Genomic DNA, 26,082 nt, shown 5'->3' with positions numbered 1-26,082 from the left:
TCACCTGGGGTTTATTTGCGTGACCACGCAAATAAACACTCCATGTTGTGCACTTTTCACTGAGTGATTGCTTGAATTTAGAAGGTGAAAGAAACACCCACAAGTTAAAGAAAGATCTTATTTTCTGACGTTCTGTGTTTCAGTTTCTCCCTCCTCCCCATTTCTTATCTTCATGCTAACCCTGTGAGGTAGGCAAGGCTGAGAGAGAGTGACCAGCCTAAGCCCTTCCATGGATGAGTGGTGATTTGAACCCAGGTCTATCATAGAATCATAGAGTTGGAAGAGACCACAAGGGCCATCCAGTCTAACCCCCTGCCAAGTAGGAAACACCATCAAAGCATTCCTGACAGATGGCTGTCAAGCCTCTGCTTAAAGACCTCCAAAGAAGGAGACTCCACCACACTCCTTGGCAGCAAATTCCACTGCCGAACAGCTCTTACTGTCAGGAAGTTCTTCCTAATGTTTAGGTGGAATCTTCTTTCTTGTAGTTTGAATCCATTGCCCCGTGTCCGCTTCTCTGGAGCAGCAGAAAAGAACCTTTCACCCTCCTCTATATGACATCCTTTGATATATTTGAACATGGCTATCATATCACCCCCTTAACCTTCTCTTCTCCAGGCTAAACATACCCAGCTCCCTAAGCCGTTCCTCAATAGGCATCGTTTCCAGGCCTTTGACCATTTTGGTTGCCCTCTTCTGGACACGTTCCAGCTTGTCCGTATCCTTCTTGAACTGTGGTGCCCAGAACTGGACACAGTATTCCAGGGGAGGTCTACTGTCTAGTTTGACCTTCTAACCATAACCATCACACGCCACTGACTCTGGAAACCTGGCAGGAACCCTTGAAAAGGAGGAGCAAGGTGGTTTTGCTTATGCCCTGAAAGTCGTAATAAATTCATCATAGCTATAGAACAGAGGTAGGCAACCTAAGGCCCGGGGGCCGGATGCGGCCCAATTGCCTTCAAATCTGGCCCACGGATGGTCTGGGAATCAGTGTGTTTTTACATGAGTAGAATGTGTCCTTTTATTTAAAATGCATCTCTGGGTTATTTGTGGGCCATAGGAATTTGTTCATCCCCCCCCCCAAAAAAATATAGTCCGGCCCACCACATGGTTTGAGGAACGGTGGACCGGCCCACTGTTGAAAAAGGTTGCTGACCCCTGCTATAGAAGAATGGTTGATAAAATTATTGGATCTGGCTGAGATGGCAAAGTTAACATGCTTGATTAGAGACGGGGGTGGGGCGGGAATCATGACTGACATTTGTTAAGGATTGGAAATTTCTTACGGACTTTTCGAGTGGTAATATTGGGATTTGAATATTGGAATAATGCAGGTTTATAGAAGATAGAATGTTTGGGTTTTAAAGGAATGTATATTCTATGCAGCTGCAGGACAGGGAGCCGGAAGTCATAGACTCATAGAAATCTTAAGAGTTGGAAGGGACCCCGGGGGGTCATCTAGTCCAACCCCCTGCAATGCAGGAATCTAAAGCATCCATGAGAGATGGCCATCCAGCCTCTGCTTAAAAATCTCCAAGGAAGGAGAGCCCACTACCTCCCGAGAGATACCGTTCCACTCTTACTGTCAGAAAGTTATTCCTGGTGTTTGGTCAGAATCTCCTTTATAATGAATCTCCTTTATAGGGTTTGTATGGATGGTTTGTATATATTTTTAAGTTCACTGAATTGATTTTGATGTCCTTAGAGCTTGTGTTTCTGTTTTATTCTGTTTTTGCCCTGTTTTGAAGGTTTATGTCTATAAATTTGATTAATATGTAAAAAGATACTGGTTCTGATACTCTTTTCCTTAATAGCAGTCTGACATAAAGAAATGTAGGCAACCTTGAAGAGGAATTAAGAATGTGGAAGTTTCCCCCCCCCCCCCCATCTTCCAGCTAGTAAAAGTGATTTTTCTTTACTTTCTTAATTTCTGTACGCCAGACTGCTGTTATTGGAAGAGAATTGAAGAATGTCTGACTGGTGCCGAACTGATCACTTTAAATAAAATAGCAAACAGGTCTTTGGCGCCCCCCCCCCCCATCACGCCACATTGTAAAAGCGTTCAGGAATCTTCATTGTTGTTTCAAGGTAATTTAAAACCCATCTGACTCTTTTAATACACAGATTTAACTAGTTCATGAAGAGAAATGATCCGATGGGTGATTTCAAAGGAATTAACTCTTTCGGCTAAGCACACCCACGCAGACAAATGAAGTGACTCAAGTTATTTTTCAGAAGTCAAATTTACCTTCAGAATGCAAATTTAAAAAACAACAGCAACAACCACAAAATACCTAAAATCTCCACTTGAGAATATACAAAACATTGTAGTAAAATTGCTCTTACATGGTTTCACAATTGATTTAAATACTGAACAGGTAAGAGGAGTCTAAGAATAAAAGACATGTTAACAATGAATAATAAATTACAGTTCTATTTTTTTTTTGTAAAAAAAAAGGAAAGCAATAACCATCCATATGCAAAACCCCCCCCAAACCCACCCTGGTATTTTCTAGAATTCCCCCCCACCCATTTTCTCATTAAGAGGGAAGGAAAGACAATGATAGGAATTCTTAAATATGGGTTTATGTATTTCATCCTGATACGGATCTCTTGCCACATATGGATAGCTCTAAATATCCTGTTGGAAACGTAATAAAGCCAAAGCTATTGACAGCTGCGATAAAAACTGTTTCAATTTCTAGCTATAGAGAAGTCATGGGTGTGTCTGTGGGCAAACGGCATGGAGGGAAGTGAGAGGTAAGAGGATCAAATCGGTTGGGGGGCTTCTGTCAATCGAAATAAGAGGTGGGGGAAGGCCACCGCAGATTGAGCATCTTCTTTTTGGTGATCCCTCGTAGCCGAGTAAGATTGTCTTCCATAAACACGGTCGTAACGGTGAGTCCGTAAGTGACTGTGGAGGCCAATTCTGGATCCTTCCACGTCCTTCCACAGCGGGGACATTCTGGGCGGGAGTTGATCACGGTGTGGATCTGCCAAGCGTGCCTTCCTCTTAGCACGTTTCTCCTTTGCGTCCTGAGTTCGAGTGTCTTCAAAGCCCGTGACACCTTTGGTAAAGGCTGTTCTCCAATTGGAGCGCTCTCAGGCAAGTGTTTCCCAATTGTTGGTGTTTATACTACATTTTTAAAATATTTGCCTTGAGACAGTCTTTAAACCTCTTTCGTTGACCGCCAGCATTACGCTTTCCATTTTTAAGTTCGGAATAGAGTAGTTGCTTTGGAAGACGATAATCGGGCATCCGCACAACATGGCCAGTCCAACGAAGTTGGTGTTGAAGAATCATCGCTTCAACACTGGTGATCCCCCCCCAATATTGGCTCCCTGGTTCTTTAGTTGTGTCCAGTGCCTCTCTCTTTGACCTCTGCTTTGAACATCTGATCGTCTATTTTTGGGGAAAGAACGTTGGACCGTTGGCCTAGGACACAGCAGGGTGAGCCTTAGAAGAAGTCTTAAACACACTCTTAAAAGCAGTTGCCCCAATCTCTTCCCTGCAGCTTGAAATCCAGGTCTGTATTGTGACGGCAAGAAGCTGGTGGGCTCTTCTTCAAGAACCGGTTTGGAGTTCATCAGTCACAGTCTTACACAAACCCTAAGACTGTTCTGCAAAAGTTTTGCGAAGCTGAAGAGCTTCTCCTGTCATGCAATTTCCATAATCTACAGTTCCTTTATCTTGAACGGGCTGGATTAAAGACATTTATTTGGGTCCTATTAAAATCAGCTGGCTTAACCTTCAGCCCTGGGGCGAGTTTAGCTAGCTGGTAGACCACCTGCCATCACTGTTATCTGATTCATTTTTTGGCAGGCTTGGAGTTGCTGAAAGTGACATAGACCACCCCTGTTTCCTGGTTGCCTCCGTTTGAGTGGAAGTCTTCTGCTGGGCTGTTCAGGTACCGGCGAAGGATTGGAGAGGCCGTCACTTCATATCTAGTAGGGCATGAGACCATGTCGCATGTGGAGGAGGTCTGAGTCTCTGACTGTTTGGTAACGGTGGTGGAGGAAGTGATTATTTTGTTTCCAAACTGGTCCACCTCCTCATACTGTTCCGTTACGGTTCGAGTAGCCCCATAGAGCTTGGATCCGTCGGGACTTGTCTGAAGTTCTAGTATGCTTTTCTGCCTTCTTGGATTTGATGGGCTTAAAGAGCTCAGGGGAGCTACTCCTCCTTGGTTCTCCCGTTCCTGATCACCATTGCTGCTAAGGTGATGTTGGAGATGGTCAGGACTACGCAGATACTGCTGCTTAATTAAGCTCCCTCCTTTTTTCATCTTGATGAGCTCATGCTCACCTTCACTGAAAGTCAAGTTGCAGCCGTCGGACCTCACCGAGTGACGTGGCAAGGAGCTAAAAATATCCTGAGCGAACGTGTCCCTTTCTGCTGCCCTGTCCAAGTAGTTTGAGGAAGAGGAACGCGCCATTTTGGGGGATTCTGCAGTCTTCCGTGCAGCAGACTGAATGGAGATGTAGGAAGGGGAAGAAGGAGAAGTCGCTCGAGGCTGAACGATGCAGGGGACCCCTAGCTCCACTTTGGGCACCTCGTGCCTCCTTTCCGCTTCCCCTCTCTCCTGTCTGGCTTTGCTGGAGACGATGCTGATCTTGCGGATGTTGTTGCCGGCTGCAAGGCTCTGGGTACTCCCAAGAGACTCCTTGAGAAGTCCTGAGAGCCCAGCTATGTCTGATTCGGATTTCAGGCTGGAAATAGACAACAGGGCTTTCCTGATGGTCTCTTCAATGTCTAGCAGCCTGCTCAGTGTCTGCTCCTTTAGATGAATGATCTCAGCACTGGCTCTCTCTAGATCTTCAAAGGCTAACTCCACCGACGAAACGCTGTCGGCATCTTCACGTGCTTCCTTCATCTGCTCAGCTTTCTCCGCCTTAGGCTGTTTCGCCAGGTGAGCTTTGTGATACGCCACCCAGTCAGGGACGTCCTCGAAGAGGCTTCTCAAGGCTTTCACATCCACCTTGGAGGTTTCCTCCTCAAACTCCTTCACTCGGGTTAAGATTTCCTGCAGCTCCTCTTGCCTTCGCAGGTTCTCAAATATCTCCATGGCTTCCTTGACGTTCCCTTTCATGATCTCCTCCTTGTGAACAGACAGCCTCTTGCGACGCTCGTCTTCGGTTTCTCTGCACGCTTTCTCACGCATGACCACGGCTGGTTTTTCCTTCCCCGTCTCTTGTTCAGCCTTCGCTTCCGGTTCTCCTAACCCCCTGCTGCTCACAGACTGGTGCCCTTTAAAGAACCGTTTTGATTTTGAAGACATTGAACCGGGAGTTTCTGGTGTCTCTTCTTGTGCCCTTGGACTCGTTCTCTTTGTAGCAGAGGCTCCGATGACGGCTGCCTTTTCTATCTTCGATGAGGAGACATGGGCTGTGACGGTTCCTTTTCTGAGAATATTGGCCTCGCACGTTGCAGAGAGATATGGCTTCCTCTGACCTTCCAAGTTAGGAAGACCCATTGGGCATCCAAGAGGCGAGAGGGAATCTTGCTTGCCAGGCAACAAACAAGTCTTTTCTTGCTGGCACAACTCCAGGGATGCTTGGATATGGGTAGTAGGGTGGCAGTTCCCTCCTTGGCAGGCAACTGACCCATTTTTAATCTCCTCTGATGAAGACGCTTCCACTTTGCTTTGGTCTTCCTTCTTTGCCTTATATTTTTCTTCTGCTACTTGCAGAGGAGTCTTGACGGTACATTTCGTGGCCCTTTTCTCAAAAGCGACGTCTGTGGCGATAGTCGGCACGGGGCAACCTGTCGAATCCTCTCCGCAGGCAGATTTCTTCCATGCGTCAGCCTCCCCAGGTGCCCTGGCTTGGTTTGCGGGGGAAGCCGTAGGTTTGTTCTGCTCAGTTGCGGCTGGAGGTTTGGGTGGGGGAAAGGGAGGCACCGCTTTCCCCGACTGCCCTTTCTTGCAGCAGGGAGGGTGGGGCGGTGCTTCCTTCAAAAGGAAGTCTGGTTTCGGAGGTGGGACAGGTTTCTTCCTGGGTGGGGCGAGAACGTCTGGCTTGGGGGGAAGTTGCGGCTTCTCTAAAGGACTCTGGTTGCTGGGCTTGGCGGGTGGAGGAGGGAGAGTCTGAGGAACGTGGGGTGGTGTGGGTAGGCAACTCTCTACAGCCTCTGCTTCTCTCAGTTTGGCTGGGGGTGGCGAGCTGCATTCGGCCGTCACTGAAGCTGAAACTGGAGGAGGAGGAGGAGGAAAGTCATTAAGAGCTTGCGAGCCTGAAGCCGCTACAGCAGCTGCCTGACTACTAACAGCCTGAGACTCCTGTTTCTTTTTACAACTGGAATGGGACAGCCCTGCATTCCTGTATATCATAGCCGCTTTAAAATCTCCTTTGGAGACATTAACGTTAGACTTCTCCAGGGACTCGAGCGCGGCTTTTAAGTTGCCGCGGACAACGTCCTCCTTGTCTACTTGCCTCTGTTCTGTGGCGGCACTCTGGAGGGCTCGGATAGCTGTCTTTACATCCCCTCTGATTATCGCCTCTTGCTCTCGTTCTTCTGGAACGGAAGAGTGCTCTTTGTAATCAGACTCGGCAAATGGGTTTACATAGGGCTTCACTGGCGTGGCAGTATACAGGCCGTCCTTAATACTAAGGTCTGCACTAGGCGCAGCTGCAGAGGGCAGGGCACCTCCCTGGACTTCCTCGGAAGCACTGACCTTTGCGTGGGACACCATGGTCTTCTTAGACACGCTTGCATGGGACCTGGAGGCCTCCTGCACTCTGAGGAAGGTGACGTTGCTCGCTTGCTGCTGCTGCTGCTTGGCGGCCACACAGCCCTCTGTGTTTGCTGCAACGGATTGGGGCTGTGCGGGGCTCAGCTGAATCTCTCCGGTCGTCTTTTGCAACTTGCTCTGGACTTGGTGCTGGAGGCTTTGGGCCTCTGCTGTGGCTAGCCGTAGGCTTTGCATCGCTGCTTGAAGGTCGCTCCCCAGAACCTGCGTTTTGGGCTGTGCCGCCGGCTGGCTGGCTTCCCCTACCGTGGAACAGTGGGTCACCCCAGCTGTATTATCCTTCTGATCTGCCACTTTGGTGGTGGTGGTGGTGGTTGTGGTGTCGGCTGTGCCCTCTTTCCTGTTGCCCAAGATAATTTGTTCTTCTCTGGCTACCCTGTGGCTACCATTCTGTGCCTTTTGCACTGACTGCACGGGCAAATTAACACCCCCAGAAACGAGACCTTCTTTGACTATCACAGGGGGTGGGGTTTGCGCAAGCCAGTGCGCAGAGGAACCTAGGTCACTTGCATTCATCACTTTCCTTTCTAATGTACCTTCTTTGCTCTCACATAAGACCTCTCGCTTAGCCCCACTGCTATTCCCCAGCACAATGTCTGCTGCTGCTGCTGCTGTCACAGTTTTTTCCTCCTGCAGCTGGGCAGGAGATACTCTGACCTCTTCCACCGTTTTCAGGGGCTCCTCTTTTGCTTGCGAGGAAACCAGGCCCTCTATCTCGGAATCCCTTTGGAGGTTCTTTAAGTAATCCAGGTCTCCCTTTTCGATGCAGCTGGTGTACAGCTGGACATTGCCTCTCTCATTGTCCTCTCTTCGGACGGTCGCCGTTGCCCTCTGCTCCTGGGCAGAAGCCAGCAGGTTCCCAATCGTCGACTTGACATCCCCCTTGACAAACTGCTGCTGTTGAGCAACGCGGGGAAGGAGAGAGTAGATGGTCAAGTTTGCCGACCCCATTTGTGTCTCCTGCATAACGACCCCTTTCTTGCTTGAGGTGTCTTGGCTAAGAACTTCTTGGAGAGCCTTTGCCGCATTGCTGCTCAACTCCTCTTGGTTCTTTTCAGCCTTGCCAGACTCCAATAGCTGCACTGCACTGATTTTGATATCCCCGCTCTCTTTTTCCTGCACCAAAACCCCCTGGCTCTCCACGTTGGGCCTCTGAAGCAGCCGCATCAAGATCCTTTGCAGGTTGCCTCCCATGACCTCTTCCTTTTGGATTTCGGGGGCTCCTTGACTGCCGAGTTGATACTTGGCCATCTTGACGCTCTCAATGTCGTTGGCTTCGATAAGGATGCCATCGTGTTGGATCACTTGGTAGGAGAAGAGAACGTCCAAAGTGTCCTTTATGGTTCTCTCCCTAACTTCTGCTTCTGTGCAGTGTTGAGAAGCGCTGAGCTTGTCCAGAGGAGTGCTTTCAAACAACCACGTGGTGCTCTTCACGTCGGCCTGAGGGACCAGCTCTTGGGGCTCGGCGCTCGCGGAAGCCTCTGTGTCCTTGAGGCTGTCCATGGGCTGAGTCTCAAACAGCCACGTGCAGCGTTTCACGTCCCCTTTGGCAATGTCCTCCCTCTGTACCGTGTTCAGGCTGGAGGTGCTTTCAGATTCTCCTCTGAGGGAGTCAATAGGCTGGTTTTCAAAAAGCCAGGTGGATGTCCTCACATCTCCTTGCTTGACATCGCTGACACTGACCATCCTCACATACTTCTTTCGACTCACTTGCTCTGATTCAAAGAGTTGCTTGTTGGACTGGACATCTCCCTTCGGCACGTCGTCAACGGTTTTCAAGACAGGCCTCTTTTCATCAGCGATGGAATCCAGAGGCTCCGTTTCAAACCTCCACCTGGCTGTTTGGACATCTCCCTTCTTGACGTCCTCTTGGGTAACAGCCCTGATCACAAACACCTCTTCGTCTTTCTTGATCTGGTCCAAGGGTTTGGTCTCAAACTGCCACCGGGCGCCTTTCACGTCCCCTTTCATGATTTCTTCCTTCTTCACAGATGTGACTTCGTGGTATCCCCCGTCTCTGTCCTGGATGGCGTAGAGAGGCTGTGTTTCAAACAGCATCGTGCAGGACTTGACGCTGTCCTTGTTCATGGTCTCTTCCTGGATTTTCTTGATTTGCATCTCGTTCTCTTTGTCGTGGATCTGATCTAGGGAGTAGGTTTCGAAGACGAATCTCTTGCCCCCGACATCTCCACCCCGGATGTCCTTTTCGGGGGGCACCTCTTGAATGCCCTCCGTGCTGCTTTTCAAGGTATCCATGGGGCAGTTTTCAAAGAGCCAGGTAAACTTGTGCACTGCCCCTGCCTCAATGTTCCCATCTGCTGGGATATCGATTGCCTTCACGGACGGGCTGGACTTACCAGCTGAATCTAAGGGCTTCGCTTCAAAAAACTCCTTCACCCTGGACACTTCTCCGGACTGGATCTCCACACGGCTGGAGTACCGGATTATTTTCTTTGAATCTGCATTACTAGTGACGTTATTGATTAAGGGTTCCGTCTCAAACAGGTGCCTGGCTGTTTTCACATCCACCCCTTGCAATTCGTCCTGGCAATAGGTCTTGCTGACCTGCAGATATTGTTCCTCCTGGCCTTTCAGGGAATCCAAGGGCTGTGTTTCGAACATCCACGTGCACGACTTGACATCTCCTCGTGGCACAGGCTCTTCTCCATCCTGCTTCTTCTTCTTCTCCTCTTTCTCATACAGGGTGTCCATTGGGCGTGTCTCAAACAACCACCTACAGGTCTTCACGTCACCCCCTTGGGAAGGGTCTCCTTTCTCAGAGACCTTCTGCTCTGCCTGGTTCATCTGACTGTGGATGACATTGATGGTCTGCGTCTCAAAGAGCCACTTGGCTGTCTCCACGTTCCCGGCAACCACCTCCTGCTTAGTGATCCCCTTGATAAGGTCCACTTTTTGGATGCTGTCGTCAAACTGGTCCAAGGGCTTGGTCTCAAACATCCACTTGTAGCTCTTGACATCTCCGCCCACAACTTCCTCTTCTCTGCTCACAGAGGTGACTTTGTGGAAGTTTCCAAAGCTGTCCTTGATGGCGTACAGAGGCGTCGTCTCAAACAGCAGCTGATTGGCTTTGACGTTCCCTGGAACTATTTCCTCTCCTTCCTTGATAGCCTCCTCTGTGCTCGCTTGCCTAATGCTATCTAAAGGGAGGGTCTCAAAGAGGCTCTTGAAGGCCTTCACGTCTCCTTTCTCCACCTCTTGTACACTAGTGGCCGAGGAGTCCTCAGGTGGAGTTTTGGAGATGCTGCCCAAAGGACAGGTCTCGAAGACGTGCTTTGTTTGCCTCACCGCTCCTTTCTCCTCCTCTGAAAGCTCTACTTTCTTCAAATGACCCACTTCGAAGTCGTCCTTCAGCATCTCCATCGGCTGGGTTTCGAACAGCCAAAGGGTTGACTTCACGTCCCCTTTGATAACTTCTTCCTTGGCTGGGATGCTGTCTGAGGCTTCTCCTTTCAGGGCGTCGAGAGGCTGAGTCTCAAAAAGGAGGCACTGCTTACTAACATCGGTCCCTTGGATAAGGTCTGGAGAAGCCTTGAAGTCTGTTTCTTCCACGGTAATTTCCTTTATGGCATCCAGGGGCTGCGTCTCGAACATCCATTTGGCTCCGCTGACGTTCCCCTGGGCCACCTCCTCCAGCGATATCCCTCGGATGACTTGTACTTTGGAGGTGTCCTTGTTGATCGTGTCCAGAGGCTGGGTCTCAAAGAGCCAGCGGGCCGTCTTCACGGCGTTGCTCTGTATTTCCTCTCTGCAGACAGACTTGATCTCGTGCATGTTTCCTGTTTTGTCCCTGATGGCGCAGAGGGGCTCGGTTTGGAAGAGCTTGATGGTTTTCTGGACGTCACCTTTGAGCTCTTGAATCTCCGACTTCAGCTGCAAGATGTTCTGCTCCTCCACCGAACTGCAGCGGCCCAAGGCGTCTAAGGAATGGGTTTCAAAGAGCCGGGCAGCCCCCTTCACATCCCCTCTCTGCACGGGCTCTTTGAGGACTGCCTCTTGCAAGTCGGTCTCGTCCAAATACATTTTGTTCAAGGAGTCTAACGGCTGGGTTTCAAACAACCACCGAGCCGTGTGTACATCCCCTTTGGCATGTTGCTTCTCAGATGCCTGGGCCGAAGGGACCAGGTTGTCTCCGTTGAACGGCTGGCTTTCAAACTTCATGGACCTGTTCTTCACGTCTCCGCTCGGGATGCCTTCCTCCTCCGTCAGCTTCTTGGTGGCTTGATGCTCTCCAATGGAGTCCAGTGTCCAGTTCTCAAAGATCCAGCGCATGGATTGTACCTCTCCTGGAAGCACTGCGTCTAGATTAACTACGGCCTGTGCGCCGGGGTCGTCAGTACTCAGCATCTCTGCCAGGTCCTCTGACACAGCCTCTTCCAGATTTTTCCTCAACTCTGGATGCATGTGGCGGTAAAGTCTCTTCAGCTCATTCACCTGACGCTGCTGGTAGAACCTGGAGAAGGACTCCTTGGGAGGAGGTGGAGGCAGTGGGTTAGTATCCTGATTCGCGGGAGCGGAGGGTGCGGCTGAGGCAGAATCCTGGGGTAGAGGAGGTGGGAGCAAATCCTCATCCGACTTGATGTTTGCCTTAGAAGACTTTTCGTTGTGAGCTTCTGCCATCTTTAAGGAAACAATTTTTTTTTTAAAGTCAGCATAATCCCTTCGTCAATACACCAGTTTGTTAGTGAGAAAGGCCAAATCCATGCAGCAGCTTGGGTTAATATGCCTGGTTGCGTGTTCATTCCGTACCTGCAAAGCACAACAAGCGCCACACCACTCCAAACTCGCACAACCACCACAACTGGTTTCCGGTTAGTGGTGCTAAAGATGCCCATAACTTCAGTGAGAAGCTACAACACAAACTCTTCCCAGGTGTTTTAAGTCCTATGTTTCTATTTAGCTAGAAGAGGGGTTGCCAAATGGGTGCATTTCAATTTTTGAGCGAGTGCAGGTGCCATGACCTCTGGTCACTTCTCTCCTCCCTTTACAAGATCAGCTCCCCTGTGTTAAGTATAATTGTTTAATTCACACTGATATGGGAATGCCTGCATATTGCTGAAAGGTTTAACATTGGAAAATTCCACTGCAGCATTCAGACTCTGAGCTTTAACTGAGTTGTTTTCTGCTAGCTAACATGTGAGTGTTTAACCTTAGATCACATGAGAGACATTGAACTGCAAATTCGCCATCATGGAAGGGTGGTGGCTGGAGCTTTTTGTTTGCAGGCTCTGTGAGAGTGAGGCTGTAAATGAAGCTCTCCAGGAGCACACAGCCTCAGGCAGGAATGCAGGCTGTGGGAAGAGACAGACCTCTGCTTCGAGGTCTGCTGGAATTATTTCATATTTTGTAAGATGCTGAGCCTATACTTTGGACTGAAATATGTCTTACGGAGCTGTTTGGATGTATCATTTGATGTTTTTTGTTATGCTTTGAATAAAGGGTGCCATTGAGAGGAATCCGACATCGCAGAGAATGCAATGGGTAGCTCAGAATTTAAACAGGTGATGCCCACCCCCTTTTTGTACAGTATGAGTCCCTCAGTTGGATGCACAAGCATTTCCAGTAAACAAAAGTCTGGACAGTGTATTAGTAAACAACAGCAATGCAACAACAACAAAAATCAGTACATTGCAAACCAAACTGCAAATCACTCCAGTTTCAATTGCCGTTTAGTGCTTTCCACCAATTCTACATTAGTGAGGTTTAAAACACAAGGTGATGTTGAAGCTCAGCGTGAGACACAAAGCCTGCATTAATTGTTAGCATAAACCGCACAACTGCCTACAGATACTGGATTAAGCAACCACACCCATGTTTGCAGCATTTCCTACCTTATTTGCTTTCTGGTTATGCGGAGAATTAAAAGGGGATCTTGTGTATGAAATTCTGAACGAAACACAGAGAGTAGATTTATTTATATATATATATGCATACACACACACACACACACACACACACACATCACTAAATACATATTGGTAGGCCTGTAAGCTACAAATATGGAAATACCAAATTCAATGTCAGTGTATAGGCGCATTTCACTAAAGCTATTTTATCTTAATATTCTAATCTTTCAGTTTCACCATAGCGGAGGCGTATTTGTCCTGCTCTACATGCATAGACTGGTTTGACGAGCCAGGGGTGGACCATGGTAATCTGCCACCCTGTGCGGGGCCAAAATTTGACACACAACCCCCCAGCCCAAAGCCGGGTAAGGGAGGTGCAGGCTTTGGGAAGGAGGCTTGTGGCTCTGGCATGGTCCTAGAGCCCTCCTTCCTCCTTCCCAAAGCTGGGCAAGAGCTAACTAGGCTTTGGGAAGGAGGCAAGAAGACGTCCCCTTGGGCCCTGCAGAGGAACCAACCGCGCTGCCCCAAACCCGCCTCTGCCATTGGACATGGAATTCTGGGAGTTGTAGTTCAATGTGGCAGCAGCATAGGATGGGATCGGGGAGACTGGGGTTCCCAAAAGAGAGTCCTCTGCACTCTCACCAACTGTTATCCCCCAGGTTCTTTGGCAGGGTGGGCACATGAAAAAGAGAGCAGGGGTCCTGCACTTTTGGCAGCTGTGTGGAAGAGGGAATTCCAGCTGTTAAAATTTAGACACTATGCAGTGCTGACCACCCACTTGGATGGCTTTTACAAAAATCGGAAGGTAAGGCAATTGATCTCTACTAGCCACGATGGTTATACAACTGCTTCCAGTGTCAGGGAAGGTTCGCCTCTGGGTACCAGTTGCTCGGAATCGCAGGTGGTCAGAATACTGATGTGCTCAGGTCTTCCAGGAGGGTTTCCCTGAAAGACCTGCATTGGCTCCCAGTACATTTCCAAGCACAATTCAAAGAGTTGGTGCTGACCTTTAAAGCTCTAAACGGCCTCGCCCCAGTATACCAGAAGGAGCATCTCCACCCCCATCATTCCACCAGGACTCTGAGGTCCAGCACTGAGGCCCTTCTGGTGGTTCCCTCATTGCATTCCCTCCCATCAGATGTCAAGGAAATAAACAACTATCTGACTTTTAGAAGACATCTGAAAGCAGCCCTGTTTAGGGAAGTTTTTAATGTTTGATCTTTTATTGAGTTTTTAATATTCTGTTGGGAGTCACCCAGAGTGGCTGGGGAAACCCAGCCAGATTGGCGGGGTATAAGTAATAAATCATCATCATCATCATCATCATCATCATCATCATCATCATCATCATCCCCATGGAGCACCTGGTTGGCCCCTGTGAGAAAATGATGCTAGGTGGCCATTTGGCCTCCTCTGGCAACCAGGCTCTTTCATAAAATCATAGAATTGTAGAGTTGGAAGAGAACCACAAGGGTCATCTAGTCTAGTCCAACCCCCTGCAATGCATGAATCTCAACACGCGGTCCCCCATCCAATTTGAAGCCACACTGAACCCTGCTTAGCTTTGCAAATGTGCTAGTGGTTTTATTGCTGCACCACTAGGCAAGTCCTCTTCTATATGACTGTTAAATGTGCAAGAGCCCTGATGTATTTTGCATCTGAGCACTCTGGATTCATGTTGGGCTGGCTGCTCATTTTCAGCTTCTGTCCCCTCGTTTTTCCAGCAGTAAGTTCAGTTCTCAACATGCCTGCACCAGTAGGCATTTTTTTAAAAGCCAATTAAAAAATCACCAGCGTTTTAGTGCAAATTTCTCCTAATATATACATTTTTGTATTATAGGCTTGCAAGCAATTTTTCCTTAATAAAATGCATATATATATATATGCTTTTGTTGTTTTCACCAACATGTCTATTTCTACAGAGCCACCCCCCCCCCCAATATATTAATTTTGCACACATGATTTGGTTGGAGACCTGCATTGCAAAATTAGAAGTACAAATTTTGAAGGAGAGCTGTGCTTCAGTCAACATATTGTGTCGAAAGTGCAAATTAGGATGGTTAATGCTGAAATATGAACCGGATTGGATTTCTCCACCATTCCTAATTCATGTTAGTTATCGTAGAATTGTAGAGCTGGAAGGGACCCTGAGGGTCATCTAGTCCAACCCCCTGAAATGCAGGAATATTCAATCCCATACAGGGATTGAACCTGCAACCTTAGCATTATCAGCGCCACGCTCTAACCAGCTAAGCCATCGCATGGACATGCCCTGAAACAAGCTGATGCGAATTTGAACACAGTGTTTGCAACTATTTGGACTTTTAAAATTGCCCTACAGCCTTTTCAGATCTATGCATTGTATATTAGCTACTTGGACAGAGGGAGATGACCACAAAAACACACTCCCATAATAGCATTCACCCTGTGCCCCAATTCTCCCCTGCTCCAGTATGACCATTTGCCGGAGGAAGGCATCGCTCAAATACTTCCTTTAGCTCGGAAAAATGGGAAGAATGTCAAGGCTGAGAAACTTACTGGTTCTGTCAGACCACCGGGGAGATCCGCAGCGGCAGCTGCTGCCTGAGACAGATAGAGAACTGACCGCTCCTTCACAGAGGGGAACGAGGCCGTCCTGTGTCCTTGGCGAAGTATGTGGCTTTGGTGGCCGGAGCTGCTTAAAACTCCCAGGGTCCTCTCATCTGGAACAGGGACAAAGATAGATACGCTAAGATATGTGCCAGAGTTCCAGCATCAGTGGAAATACTACTTCACAGAATCATAGAACTGTAGTGTCGGATGGGACCCCAAGGGTCATCTAGTCTAACCCCCTGCAATGCAGGAATCTTTTGCCCAACGAGGGGCTCGAACCCGCGGCCCTAAGATTAAGAGTCTCGTGTTTTACCAACTGAGCTATCCCAGCATTTGCCCCTTTGTGGAGTGAAGCCTCAGCCTCCTGCTAGGAAGCTTACTATTTCAGGGTTCAGATAACGTATGATCCTGGTTAGCAACTGATGGCCACACAGCTAAATCTGGCCTACAAGGTACTAAAAACAAGCCCTGCGGTTGTTAACCCTGGAAGCAAAGGAACAGTGAGGGTGAGCCCTTGCAAAGAAGTCTTGTTGAACTCAACAGGGCTTTTTTTTACTAGGCCCATGCTGAACCACGGGGATGCCTTGTACTTATTATTCCAGTGTGTGACACATCTATCGTGAGCACAACTGATGCAACAGGCCGGCCAGGTATGGCGGCCCCAGCCAGTCTAGGCATCTGACTCTCGCTGTGCAGATGCCCACAATACAGAGTTCTCTTCTTTTACTGAGAAACATGCTTCTTTGAGGGGGTCTCTTTTTATAAGCCCCACTTCACATCCTGAGGCCATGCTTATGTAGGGCAGATCAGTCTATTTCCGCCCTGCGTCACATTCACACGTACCTTCTCACCCCCTCATCAGTCTTTTAAAAACCACCTTGAAAATTTGCATCAGTTTTGGATGTATCCTTTCAAACTGCATTTTTATCTCTTCTCCATGCTAAAGATTCCCAACTGCTTCAATCTCCCCTCTTCGTCTTTCCCACCCTCCTCTGGCCTTAATCTCAGGGTCACGGGTTCAATGCCCCACGTTGGCTGAAAGATTCCTGCATCACAGGGGGCTGGACTAGATGATCCTTGTGGTCCCTTCCAGAAGTATGTACAGTATCCCAGCCAAAGTCTGACCAAAGCAGAACGCAACAATACCATTGGACACTATGCTCCTGTTGAGGCAGCCTAGAGTTGCATTCGGCATTTTTGCAGCTGCATCACACTGCAGGCTCGTGTTTATCATGTGGTATCTGTCCTTAAACTTCAGTGTCCAAATGTGGACACATTATTAGTAGCAAGCAACCAATTTCTGCTGTGGCCTGGCAACTTAATTAATGCTCCTCTGTGATGTGTGGCATCCAAATTAGTAGTCAATCCAGACTCAGAATCAAACATTGTTCCAGATGTTTTGGGTGCGTCCCTGAAATTTCCCCAGCCCTGAGCTCCAAGTGGGGAAATGTGTTTCTTGGGAGGGATAATGGGAAGTTGTCGCAGAATCAAGCTCTGTCCCAGACAAGGCAAGGTCCCCATACCCACCAACATGCTGAGTCCCCCAACGGTGACATGGAACTTCTTGTCTGTGCTCCCTGCAAGTGGCTTGACCTGCAAGAGATCACAGAGCCCAAAAGACACACATGGGGGGGGCGTGCTCTCACCCAAAAGTGCACATTTTGGAGTGCTGCACGAGATCGCAGCTCCAAAATAAGTGCTTTTGCAAGGTGAGATCTCAGTGCAAAACCACGCAAGATCACAGTGCTCTCGCGTGAAAAAGCAGGATGTTCTGGTTTTTTTTCCAGGACGCTTGTGAGGTATGGGTCTACTGAAGTGTAAAACCAAGCAGGTGAGAGCAAACTTTTTGGGTAAGCCTGCAACTTGAGAGCAGGGAGAGATTGACAGCAGCAAGAACCGAGAGTTATGACCATGGAACAGAGTCAGGAAGCCACAGACCACAGGAGAGTGAAGTGGCTGAAATGCAACAGAAGGTAGTTTGGAAAGCGTTCAGGAGTCTCCAGTCCAATTCCTCTGTGAGAAAGCAAAGCAAAGCATGGTGGCCACCAGTGTGGCTGGTTCTCAGCCTGGAAATGCCAACGACGGTTTTTTTTTGAAGGGGGGAAAAATATTTGGATTGCATATAAGAACGTAAGAGGAGCCAGCTGGATCAGGCCAGTGACTCATCCTGCTGTCAGTGTGACCAACCAGGTGCATGTCCTCAGCCCAACGGCAGTCAGAAGTGGGGGGGGGGGGACCCAGGCCTGCAAACTCCTTACACTTCTGGCAGAAAATGAAAATCAGACAGGCTTTCCCTTTTTTAAAAAGAGGAGCGGGGAAACTCCAGCCCCACGGGCCTAATTTGACCCAGTAGTGTTTCCAATTTGGCCTGCCAGGCCATTTCTCTCAAGCCACGCCCACCCTCCGACATCCTATATAACCCATAGGTGTTGCCAGGGGGCAGGGGGCAGCTCCCCCTCCCCCAAATTAAGTAAATAAATTAAAGTACTTAACTTACTGACCAGTTGTGTTGCAGATAACTTTGTTCTGGCCCCCCAATGTAAACCCTGCCCCCCCCCCCAAATAAATCCTGGCTACACCCATGATATGACTTGGCGATAATCATGCAAGTGGTTTTTTTAAATAGCAGCCATATGGGAGGGGCACTGACCCAAACTGGGATCATGGTTGGGGGAGGGCTTTAACTCTTTGCCTCCACTTCTGTTTCAATCTCTCTCTCTCTCTCTCTCTCTCTCTCTCTCTCTCTCTCTCTCTCTCTCTCTCTCTCACACACACACACACACACACACACACACACACACACACACCGTAACTGCTATTGCATCTGGAGGAAAGCATCCCATTGGTGCCGAGAAACATGGTTAATGTCTAAATGTTAAGGTGTGCGGTATGAGCACAGCCTCACACCTCACACTTCCTTCCTTGCTACAAATAGCTCAAATGAGTAGTCAACAATGCTCAACCCGTCCTGTACATCACTCTCTGCTGAACTGGCTGCCTTCCAGATGTTGCGGACTACAACTCCCATCAGCAGTAGTCCAAAAGGCCATGAGGTCGGCAGAGGCTGTTTTACACTTGACTCGTTTTCTCTCTCCACTGTAGCCGTCATTACTAAAAATGCTCACGCAATACCCAGATTTGCTCCAAGATCCAGAATATATACTCAAATAGACAATTCCTTCTCTTCTTCCCGCTTCCTGCCCTGCCCCGTTTTGCCGCTACGTTAAAACCACGGCGAGCGTGTCGTCCAGCGGTGCCACCCACCTGTTAGCATCGATGGCTTCCTTCTCCAGACCGGCTGAGTGCCACCATCCACCCCTGGCTTGCCGACAGACGCAACCGCCTATTTTTTTTAAAAAAGGGCAAAGCTGCAAGCTCAGCGCCCAGCCTCTATGCCGGAGGTGGCCAAGAGCGTGTTGTCAGCTTTGCTGCTGAATCCATCTGCCCCGGACAAAGAGGCCTGCTAAGCAAAAAAAACCTATTGTGTGTCTCGGCATAAGCCCTGCTGTGGCTGCCCCAAATGCCAGCAGGATTTCTCTCTCTGTGGCAGCAGAGAGGCACATCACCCAGCCTAGCCTGGTGTGAGCTGTGTCTTGTGTTTCATCGCAACCTGCCTTTCTTCCTTGGGCAGCAATTCATCCATGCACTGATCGCACCAAGCCTTGATTATTTTCATCAGCATTGCTGCCTTAACAGCATGCCACCCCACAACGAGGAGTTTCCCTACCCTTGCCGAAATCCTTTTGGCTTCCCTCGATATTTCTCTGATGTTTCACCTAAGGAGGAACTTGCAAACCTAGGGCTGAATTTAACAGTGGGCAAGATATAGCGATCCACTATGTATGTATTCCCCCCCCCCCCAGACCACCTATTGGCTGACAGTTCTTCCTACTTTGCTTGCACAAAACTCCTGCGGGGTTTAGATTTTGTTGGGTCTTTACTGAGCATTATTCCTGATTGGGTTGCAGGTTATTTAGACAACTTCCCATTAATCCTTCAGACGTCCCACGAATTTCAATGCCTTTCCCTGTCACTTTCCTAACTGCGACTATTTGGTTTCTCTTTTAAAGTGGATGACAGGACACATCAATTGCACCAACCTAAATATTATCCCAGTATCTGCAAAAATGCTGAAAAAGCCTAGAGGTGCCCCGTGTGGCTGAATGATTATGAGGAAGAGATGTTTGCTGCAAAGCCCTGGAGCAAAAACCTCCAAAAAATAAAAAATAAAAAAAATAGTCCGGCCCTCCACAAGGTCTGAGGGACAGTGGACCAGCCCCCTGCTGAAAAAGTTTGCTGACCCCTGCTCCAGCCTAAGGCTAAGCCTTTCTCTCTCTCTCCCCTCCCCCCGCTTTCCATCCTTCACAGTACAGTGGTACCCCGGGTTACAGATGTTTCAGGTTACAGGCACTTCAGGTTACAGACTCCGCTAACCCAGAAATAACGCTTCAGGTTAAGAACTTTGCTTCAGGATAAGAACAGAAATCGTGCTCTGGTGGCGTGGCGGCAGCGGGAGATCCCATTAGCTAACGTGGTGCTTCAGGTTAAGAACAGTTTCAGGTTAAGAACGGACCTCCAGAACGAATGAAGTACTTAACCCGAGGTACCACTGTACTGGAATTGAGTACGGTGAGTGAGGCAAAGCAGGTACTAGAAAACACAGAATTCTTTCTTTCTTTCTTGTGGGTCACATTGGCCTCATCTCTACTGAGAAGAGCCTGTACAGACCAACAACCCTGTTAAGAGTCGATTTTAAGACTAGTTTGTCTTGCCATTGCTAGATTTAGGGTGGTACGGGCAGTTCCCCCACGCCGGGTGCTGAGCCGAGGGGGTGCAAATTGAGAATATCAATTTTGGGGCACAAAATTATGGCCTTGCACAGGGCGCCATATTACGAAAGTTTACCAAAGTCCTCCCCTGCTCGTGCATTCAAACCCACCATGCAGTCATGCCATAGTAGAAATGTTCCCCTGGAATATACCCAAAGCCCTCATTGGTGTGATTTGTGTGTGACAGTCTTCACTGAACGTCATGGAATCTTAGGAATCCCAAACCGTCTTTGCAAGGGAAAAGCCAAGGGGAGGAAGCAAGGGGATTTAGTGCTGAACTGGAAGAACTTTAAGCTTTGAAATTTGGTGAGGGGGGGGGTTAAATAAAATGGGGAGGGGTGATATTCCCTCAAAGTTTTGATTCCTTAGGAAGCAGTGGAAGTTCCTTGTAAGTTCATTTTTTAAGAAGAAGAATAATAATAAAACATTCTCACTGCCACATCAGCTCAGATAGCTCCGTCGGTGGAGCATGAGACTCTTATTCACAGGGTTGTGGGTTCGAGACCCATGTTGGGGAAAAGTTTCCTGCAATGGCAGGGAGTTGAACCAGGTGACCCTCAGGGTCCCTTCCAACCCCATGATTCGATGGGGCAGCAGTGATGACCACAGAGACCTTTCTGGTTGCAAAAAGCCCCTGCGTGCCATTTTCTCCCCACCTCCATGAAGTCATGTAGTGTCATTCCAAGGGGATTTCCAGTGTTGCCCAATCACAAAATAAAAGCAGATTTGAATTCCTCGCACTCAAAAACCTATTTTTTAAAGACTGAATAAATTTGCAAAAATTCAGTTTCGGCTGCTACCCACCACCTTTTCCTTCCAGCTGTACTCCATCTGCTACGGAGAGGCATCTTGGCCTGGACCAAGGACGTCAACCATCCCAGCCCTGCCTTCCAACGGCCTGAGTATCTGTGGCTGGAAGTTAAGGAATTCACTCGCGTGGCCTCTCCCCTAATCCCTCTCCCTTTGCTCCGCTGCAAGATAATTCGGGCCTTGACAAAAGGCTTGCTAAGCGCCGGCGCCGCTCGTGGGATTCTCATAGATGGATAAGCAGCAATAATAGCCGGGGTGGGGGTGGGTGGGTGGGGAGAAGCCAATGCATCCTTTTAACTGGAGGGTGATGGGTCCGGCTCTATATGCATGCCCCATTCAGGCAATGGGTGTAGGCTCAGCCCCCCTGACCCCGCCCTGTCCCGCCCCCTTTCCGTCTTTGTGCTGGCAGGCCATTGTCCTGCTGCCAGGCCCCTGATCCTGTCTGCATTCCTGATGGAGCAACACTATCCCAGGGCCTGACAGCTCTCTCTCTCTCTCTCTCTCTCTCTCTCTCTCTGGCTTTTTCTGGTCCAGGCAGGCGATGAAGTTTGAAGGCAGTTGGAAATAGGTCTTTGGAATAGTAGAATAGAATCACAGAATTGTAGAGTTGGAGGGGACCCCAAGGGTCCTCTAGTCTAACCCCCTGCTGCACAGGAATCTCAGCTGAAGCATCCATGACAAGCGGCCATCCAACCTCTGCTTCAAAAACCTCCGAGGAAGTAGAGTCTACAACAGGCATAGGCAAACTCGGCCCCGCTCCAGATGTTTTGGGACTACAGCTCCCATCATCCCTAGCTAACAGGACCAGTGGTCAGGGATGATGGGAGTTGTAGTCCCAAAACATCTGGAGCGGGGCCGACTTTGCCTGTGGTCTGGTCTACAACATCCCAAGGGAGACAGTTCTGCTGACAAACAGCTCTTACTGTCACAGAGTTCTTCCTGACGTTTAGTTGGAATCTCCTTTCTTGCAACTTGAAGCCATTGGTTCGAGTCCTACCCTCCGGGCTTGCTCCGTATTCCACGACACATGCAAGCCCATTTAGGCTGCAATCTTATCCCTCACCGAGCTCTGTGGGGGCTTTACTTTTGAGCAGGCAAATACATACGTCCATTGAATAGCTGATGGTGCAGAATTAACAAGTTCCTTCTTCTTAACCCGTAGTTTTGACAGCTCGGAAGGGGCAGTCTCTCTCCCCCCACCCCTCTCGCACACATTCCTTGCAAATGGCCCCTTGTCTGAGACAAAAGTCACTGTGCTTGTTACATTTGGCCTGAGAGAGAAACCAGGGTTTGGGGTTGGGTGGGCAGGCAGGGGAGATAATCAAGTTTGAAAGAATGCAGAGCTGCTATTCCTGGTTCAAAAATGCAAAGACGAGTGACAACTGCCGGCGGCATTTTGGGATGTGGGGGCGAGAGGAGGTTTGCCTTCAAGCGGGCAGCTGGCGAGAGAAGAAGCCCAGTTTCATTCCTGCGCAAAAGGCCGGGGGTTTCAGGAGGGATCCTGAAACCCTTTGGAATGTTAAAGAGCTTTCAGAAATACAATGCATGAGCTGCTGGTATTGTTCGGAATTATCGTCGCATTGCTGGCGCAGAACGGGAAGCGTAGTTGCCCAGACAGGCAGAGGGTGGTATTTTAAGGCTGCTCATTTTTAAACTGAAAATGAATGGAAAATGAAATGTAATGCATCCACGTTTGTTTTACAGGCGATGGATGCTGAAAAGATGAAAAAACATGAAAAGCAATTGCGGGATCCATTTCCCTTTCGTTCTTCACGCAGGCCACACCGTGCATTTAAAGAGCTATCCTATTGCTTTAAACATCCATGGGTTCCCCCCCCAAGAATTCTGGGAGTTGTAGTTTGCCAAGGATGCTGAGAGTTCTGACGAAGCCCCTATTCCCCTCACAGAACTGAAATTATCAGAGTGGTTTAACACTCGGTCCATACCCTCCAACATTTCTCTGATGAAAATAGGGACATCTTAAGGGGAAGCGGGACATTCCGGGATGAAATAAAAAACCAGGACGGCTTCTGTAAACCCAGGGCTGTCCCTGGAAAATAGGGACACTTGGAGGGTCTCTCTCCTCAGGGAGCTCTGGGAACTGCAATTACAGTGGTACCTTGGTTTACGAACTTAATCCGTATCTGGAAGTCCGTTCTTAAACCAAAGCGTTCTTAAACCGAGGCGTGCTTTCCCATAGTAGCGGGGGACTCAATTTACAAATGGAACACACTCAACAGGAAGCGGAGCATGTTCTGCTTCCAAGGGAAAGTTCACAAACCAAAACACCTACTTCCAGGTTTGCAGCGTTCTCAGTCCAAGTTGTTCATAAACTAAGCTGTTCTTAAACCAAGGTACCACTGTATATGAGGGGGGATAGGGGGTCCGTTCCATAATAAGCACCCCATGTGGCTAGGAACCAACTCTTTCATCTTGCTATGTAATATATTTCTGAAGCCAGCAACAAAAAGACTGCGATGTGCGATGCCCCAAGAGTAGAAAGTCTCTCCACACCTTCCTCTCTTGTCTGTGGAGAGTTGGGCCCAGGTTGGGTTCTAATTTGACCCATGGAGCTGTTTTCCCCAAACTACACCTTCCTTCTCCCACCTGACATCCTGTGTGACATCACCTGTGCGGATGGGGAGAGAAGTGGCTGGATTGGCTGCGTGCCGGATTCTTCCTTGGGAGACTCGATTGCAAAGCCAATCCCTGAAACATGCAGCCTTGAAGCACCTTCCATCAGATGGCAGGTGCTGCCTCCAAGATGGCTGAACCATGGCGCTCCATGCATGGCCTTTCCAAGCCCTGGGTGGTTCTTTGAAGTCATGGTGATCATCACCTGATGTCACTCAACCGCCAGATCAGGTTTCCACCCATTCAATGTAAAACCATCCATTCTCTAGACCAACTATATGCAAGGATGTCTCCATGTGTAGCTGTTTCAGCTGGGACTGATGGGAGTTATAGTCTCTGGAGAGTCTCTGGTTGGGGAAGAGTGGTCTAACGCAGGGTTCCTCAAACTTGGGTCTCCAGTGTTTGTTTGGGTTTTTGTGGACTACAGTTCCCGTCATCCCTGACCACTGGTTGTGCTAGGTAGGGATGATGGGAGTTGTAGTCCAACAACAGCTGGAGACCCAAGTTTGGGGAATCCTGGTCTAGGGAATACAGAGCTGCCCTTGGGTGGCCATTTGCCAGTGATTCTTTAGCTGCATTGCAGGGGGTTGGACTAGATGATCCTTGGGGTCCCTTCCCATTCTACAGTTCTTCGTTCTGATCACTCCATCGCACAGGAGGTTTGGACTGGGCGCCTTCCAAGATCCCCCCTCCCAGCTCTAAAATTCTCAGGTAATTAAATGACAACAATGACAATTGAAATAACACCCTAAAACCACAATATGAGATAAAATACAACGGAGGCAGGCAGAAAAGGTACATGTCGGAAAGAACCACCTGTAGCTTCAGACTCTGAATGGCAGCAACCCCTCCAAGATCTCAGGAAGAGCCAAAATGTGTGTCTTGAGGGTGGGGTGGAAGGCCAAAACGTTTGTGGAAATACTGGCTTTATCCATTTTTCAGTGGATTTGCCCGAGACCCGAATCCAGGGCCACCCTTCACATCTGGGAGCAGTTAAAGGTAAAGGGACCCCTGACCATTAGGTCCAGTCGCGGACGACTCTGGGGTTGCGGCGCTCATCTTGCATTATTGGCCGAGGGAGCCGGCGTACAGCTTCTGGGTCATGTGGCCAGCATGACAAAGGCACTTCTGGCGAATCAGAGCAGCGCACGGAAACACCGTTTACCTTCCCGCCGGAGCGGTACCTATTTATCTACTTGCACTTTGACGTGCTTTCGAACTGCTAGGTGGGCAGGAGCAGGGACCGAGCAACGGGAGCTCACCCCGTCGCGGGGATTCGAACCCCCGACCTTCCGATCGGCAAGCCCTAGGTTCAGTGGTTTACACCACAGCTCCACCCGGGACCAGTTATGCCACATCAAAAGATAGACTAGCTTCCAAAAGCATCAGGCCGCAATCTGGATGTGACTGTTCACCAGGCCAAAGGAACACATGCCTGTCTACAGAAAAATAATCATGACTACCATCCAGCAGACGTTTTGGCTGAACGAAGAAAATGTTCAGGTATGTTAATCTGGCTTCGCTCAACGAGATATTTGACAATCGCTAACTACCACCGGGAGTTAGTAACTACATCTCAGTAACTACATCTCCTCCACAGATTTAGCTTCCATTAGCTTCCCCTTCCATTTACAATATCTCAAGAAATGACTTACGGAGAGTTCCCAGCAATCTGCAGTGGCAGGTCCTGGGTTGGTGTCTTGGAAAGGCCCGGCCGTTGGAATATCCTAGGGAGGAGACCTGCTCCACTCTCCGATCCTGGCTCTGAGTGTCTCCTGCCGGCCCCTCGCAGCTGATTATATCTTGGAATCCTGAGCTATGTTGGGAGGATGAAAAGGGTGGTCTATTTTTAGGGGGCAGGCGCTGCTATTCCATCAGGCTGAGTCAATCACGGTTTCTTGTACGCCAGTTTGGGAGCAGGGGAAGGAGCCGAGGCACGTCCTGCAAAATCCGCAATGCCAAGAGGGCTGACTCAGTACGCAAAGCCCCCGCTGCCGCCTCCACCAATCGGCAAATCGTAATTCGGTAAGGGAAGAAGCACATCGGGGGCTAGGGACACTTTGCCGAGTCATGCTCTGAGGTGTCGTGTCATGACGACGAGGCTGGTGGCACCACGTCGAACGCACCTCATGAGAACAGAAACTAATTTCAGACCACTAGACACGTCTAAAGCCCAGTTAAGCCCAAGGTCTTGACCTGCAATGGTTCTGTTTGTTTGTTTGTTTGTTTTTTGTCCCCGTCCAGCCCAGGCCATAAGAGGTGTCTGTCTCATTTTCTCCTGACAAGGGTCCCTCGAACTAATATAGACTGTAAGACAGGAACTGGCAAGGTGACTCTGAGCATGTCAAGACCGGTGATCTCATACCCTCCGACGGGACGTGGCCCAAATCTGGGACGCCACCTTCTGGGACCGGAATCCTGCACAAATCACATGACCCACATGAGATTGCGGACCCAGGAAAAAGCACTTTGGGGGGGGGCATAGCGAGATCGTGGACCCGAAAAAGCACTTTTTTCAGGCACAGGGCACAAAAGCACATATTTTGGGGGTGCTGTGTGAGATTGTGGATGTGAAAAGGCAAGTTCGTGTGAGATCAAGGT

At 49.1% G+C, this 26,082-nt stretch overlaps 1 protein-coding gene across 2 annotated transcripts; it reads right to left on the bottom strand.

Annotated features, from left to right (window-relative positions):
- Nucleotides 1–3,294: 3,294 nt before the first annotated feature.
- On the bottom strand, nucleotides 3,295–25,308 carry XIRP1 (xin actin binding repeat containing 1). Of its 2 annotated transcripts, none has more exons than XM_033164904.1 (4): nucleotides 25,137–25,308; nucleotides 15,155–15,318; nucleotides 12,602–12,656; nucleotides 3,295–11,390 (listed from the first exon to the last, which is right to left on the bottom strand). In XM_033164904.1, exon 4 carries the CDS (start codon nucleotides 11,388–11,390, stop codon nucleotides 3,813–3,815), a length of 7,578 nt encoding a protein of 2,525 aa, XP_033020795.1. In that variant the 5' UTR covers nucleotides 12,602–12,656; nucleotides 15,155–15,318; nucleotides 25,137–25,308; the 3' UTR covers nucleotides 3,295–3,812. The 2 variants fall into 2 exon arrangements, with proteins under 2 accessions (XP_033020795.1, XP_033020796.1); XM_033164905.1 differs by lacking the exon at nucleotides 25,137–25,308 and adding an exon at nucleotides 18,473–18,544.
- Nucleotides 25,309–26,082: the final 774 nt, after the last annotated feature.

Source organism: Lacerta agilis, chromosome 12, assembly GCF_009819535.1.
Source record: "Lacerta agilis isolate rLacAgi1 chromosome 12, rLacAgi1.pri, whole genome shotgun sequence".
Taxonomy (NCBI): Eukaryota; Metazoa; Chordata; class Lepidosauria; order Squamata; family Lacertidae; genus Lacerta; species Lacerta agilis.
Note: the sequence above shows the minus strand (reverse complement) of the source record. Positions and strands in the feature narration are given on the sequence as shown.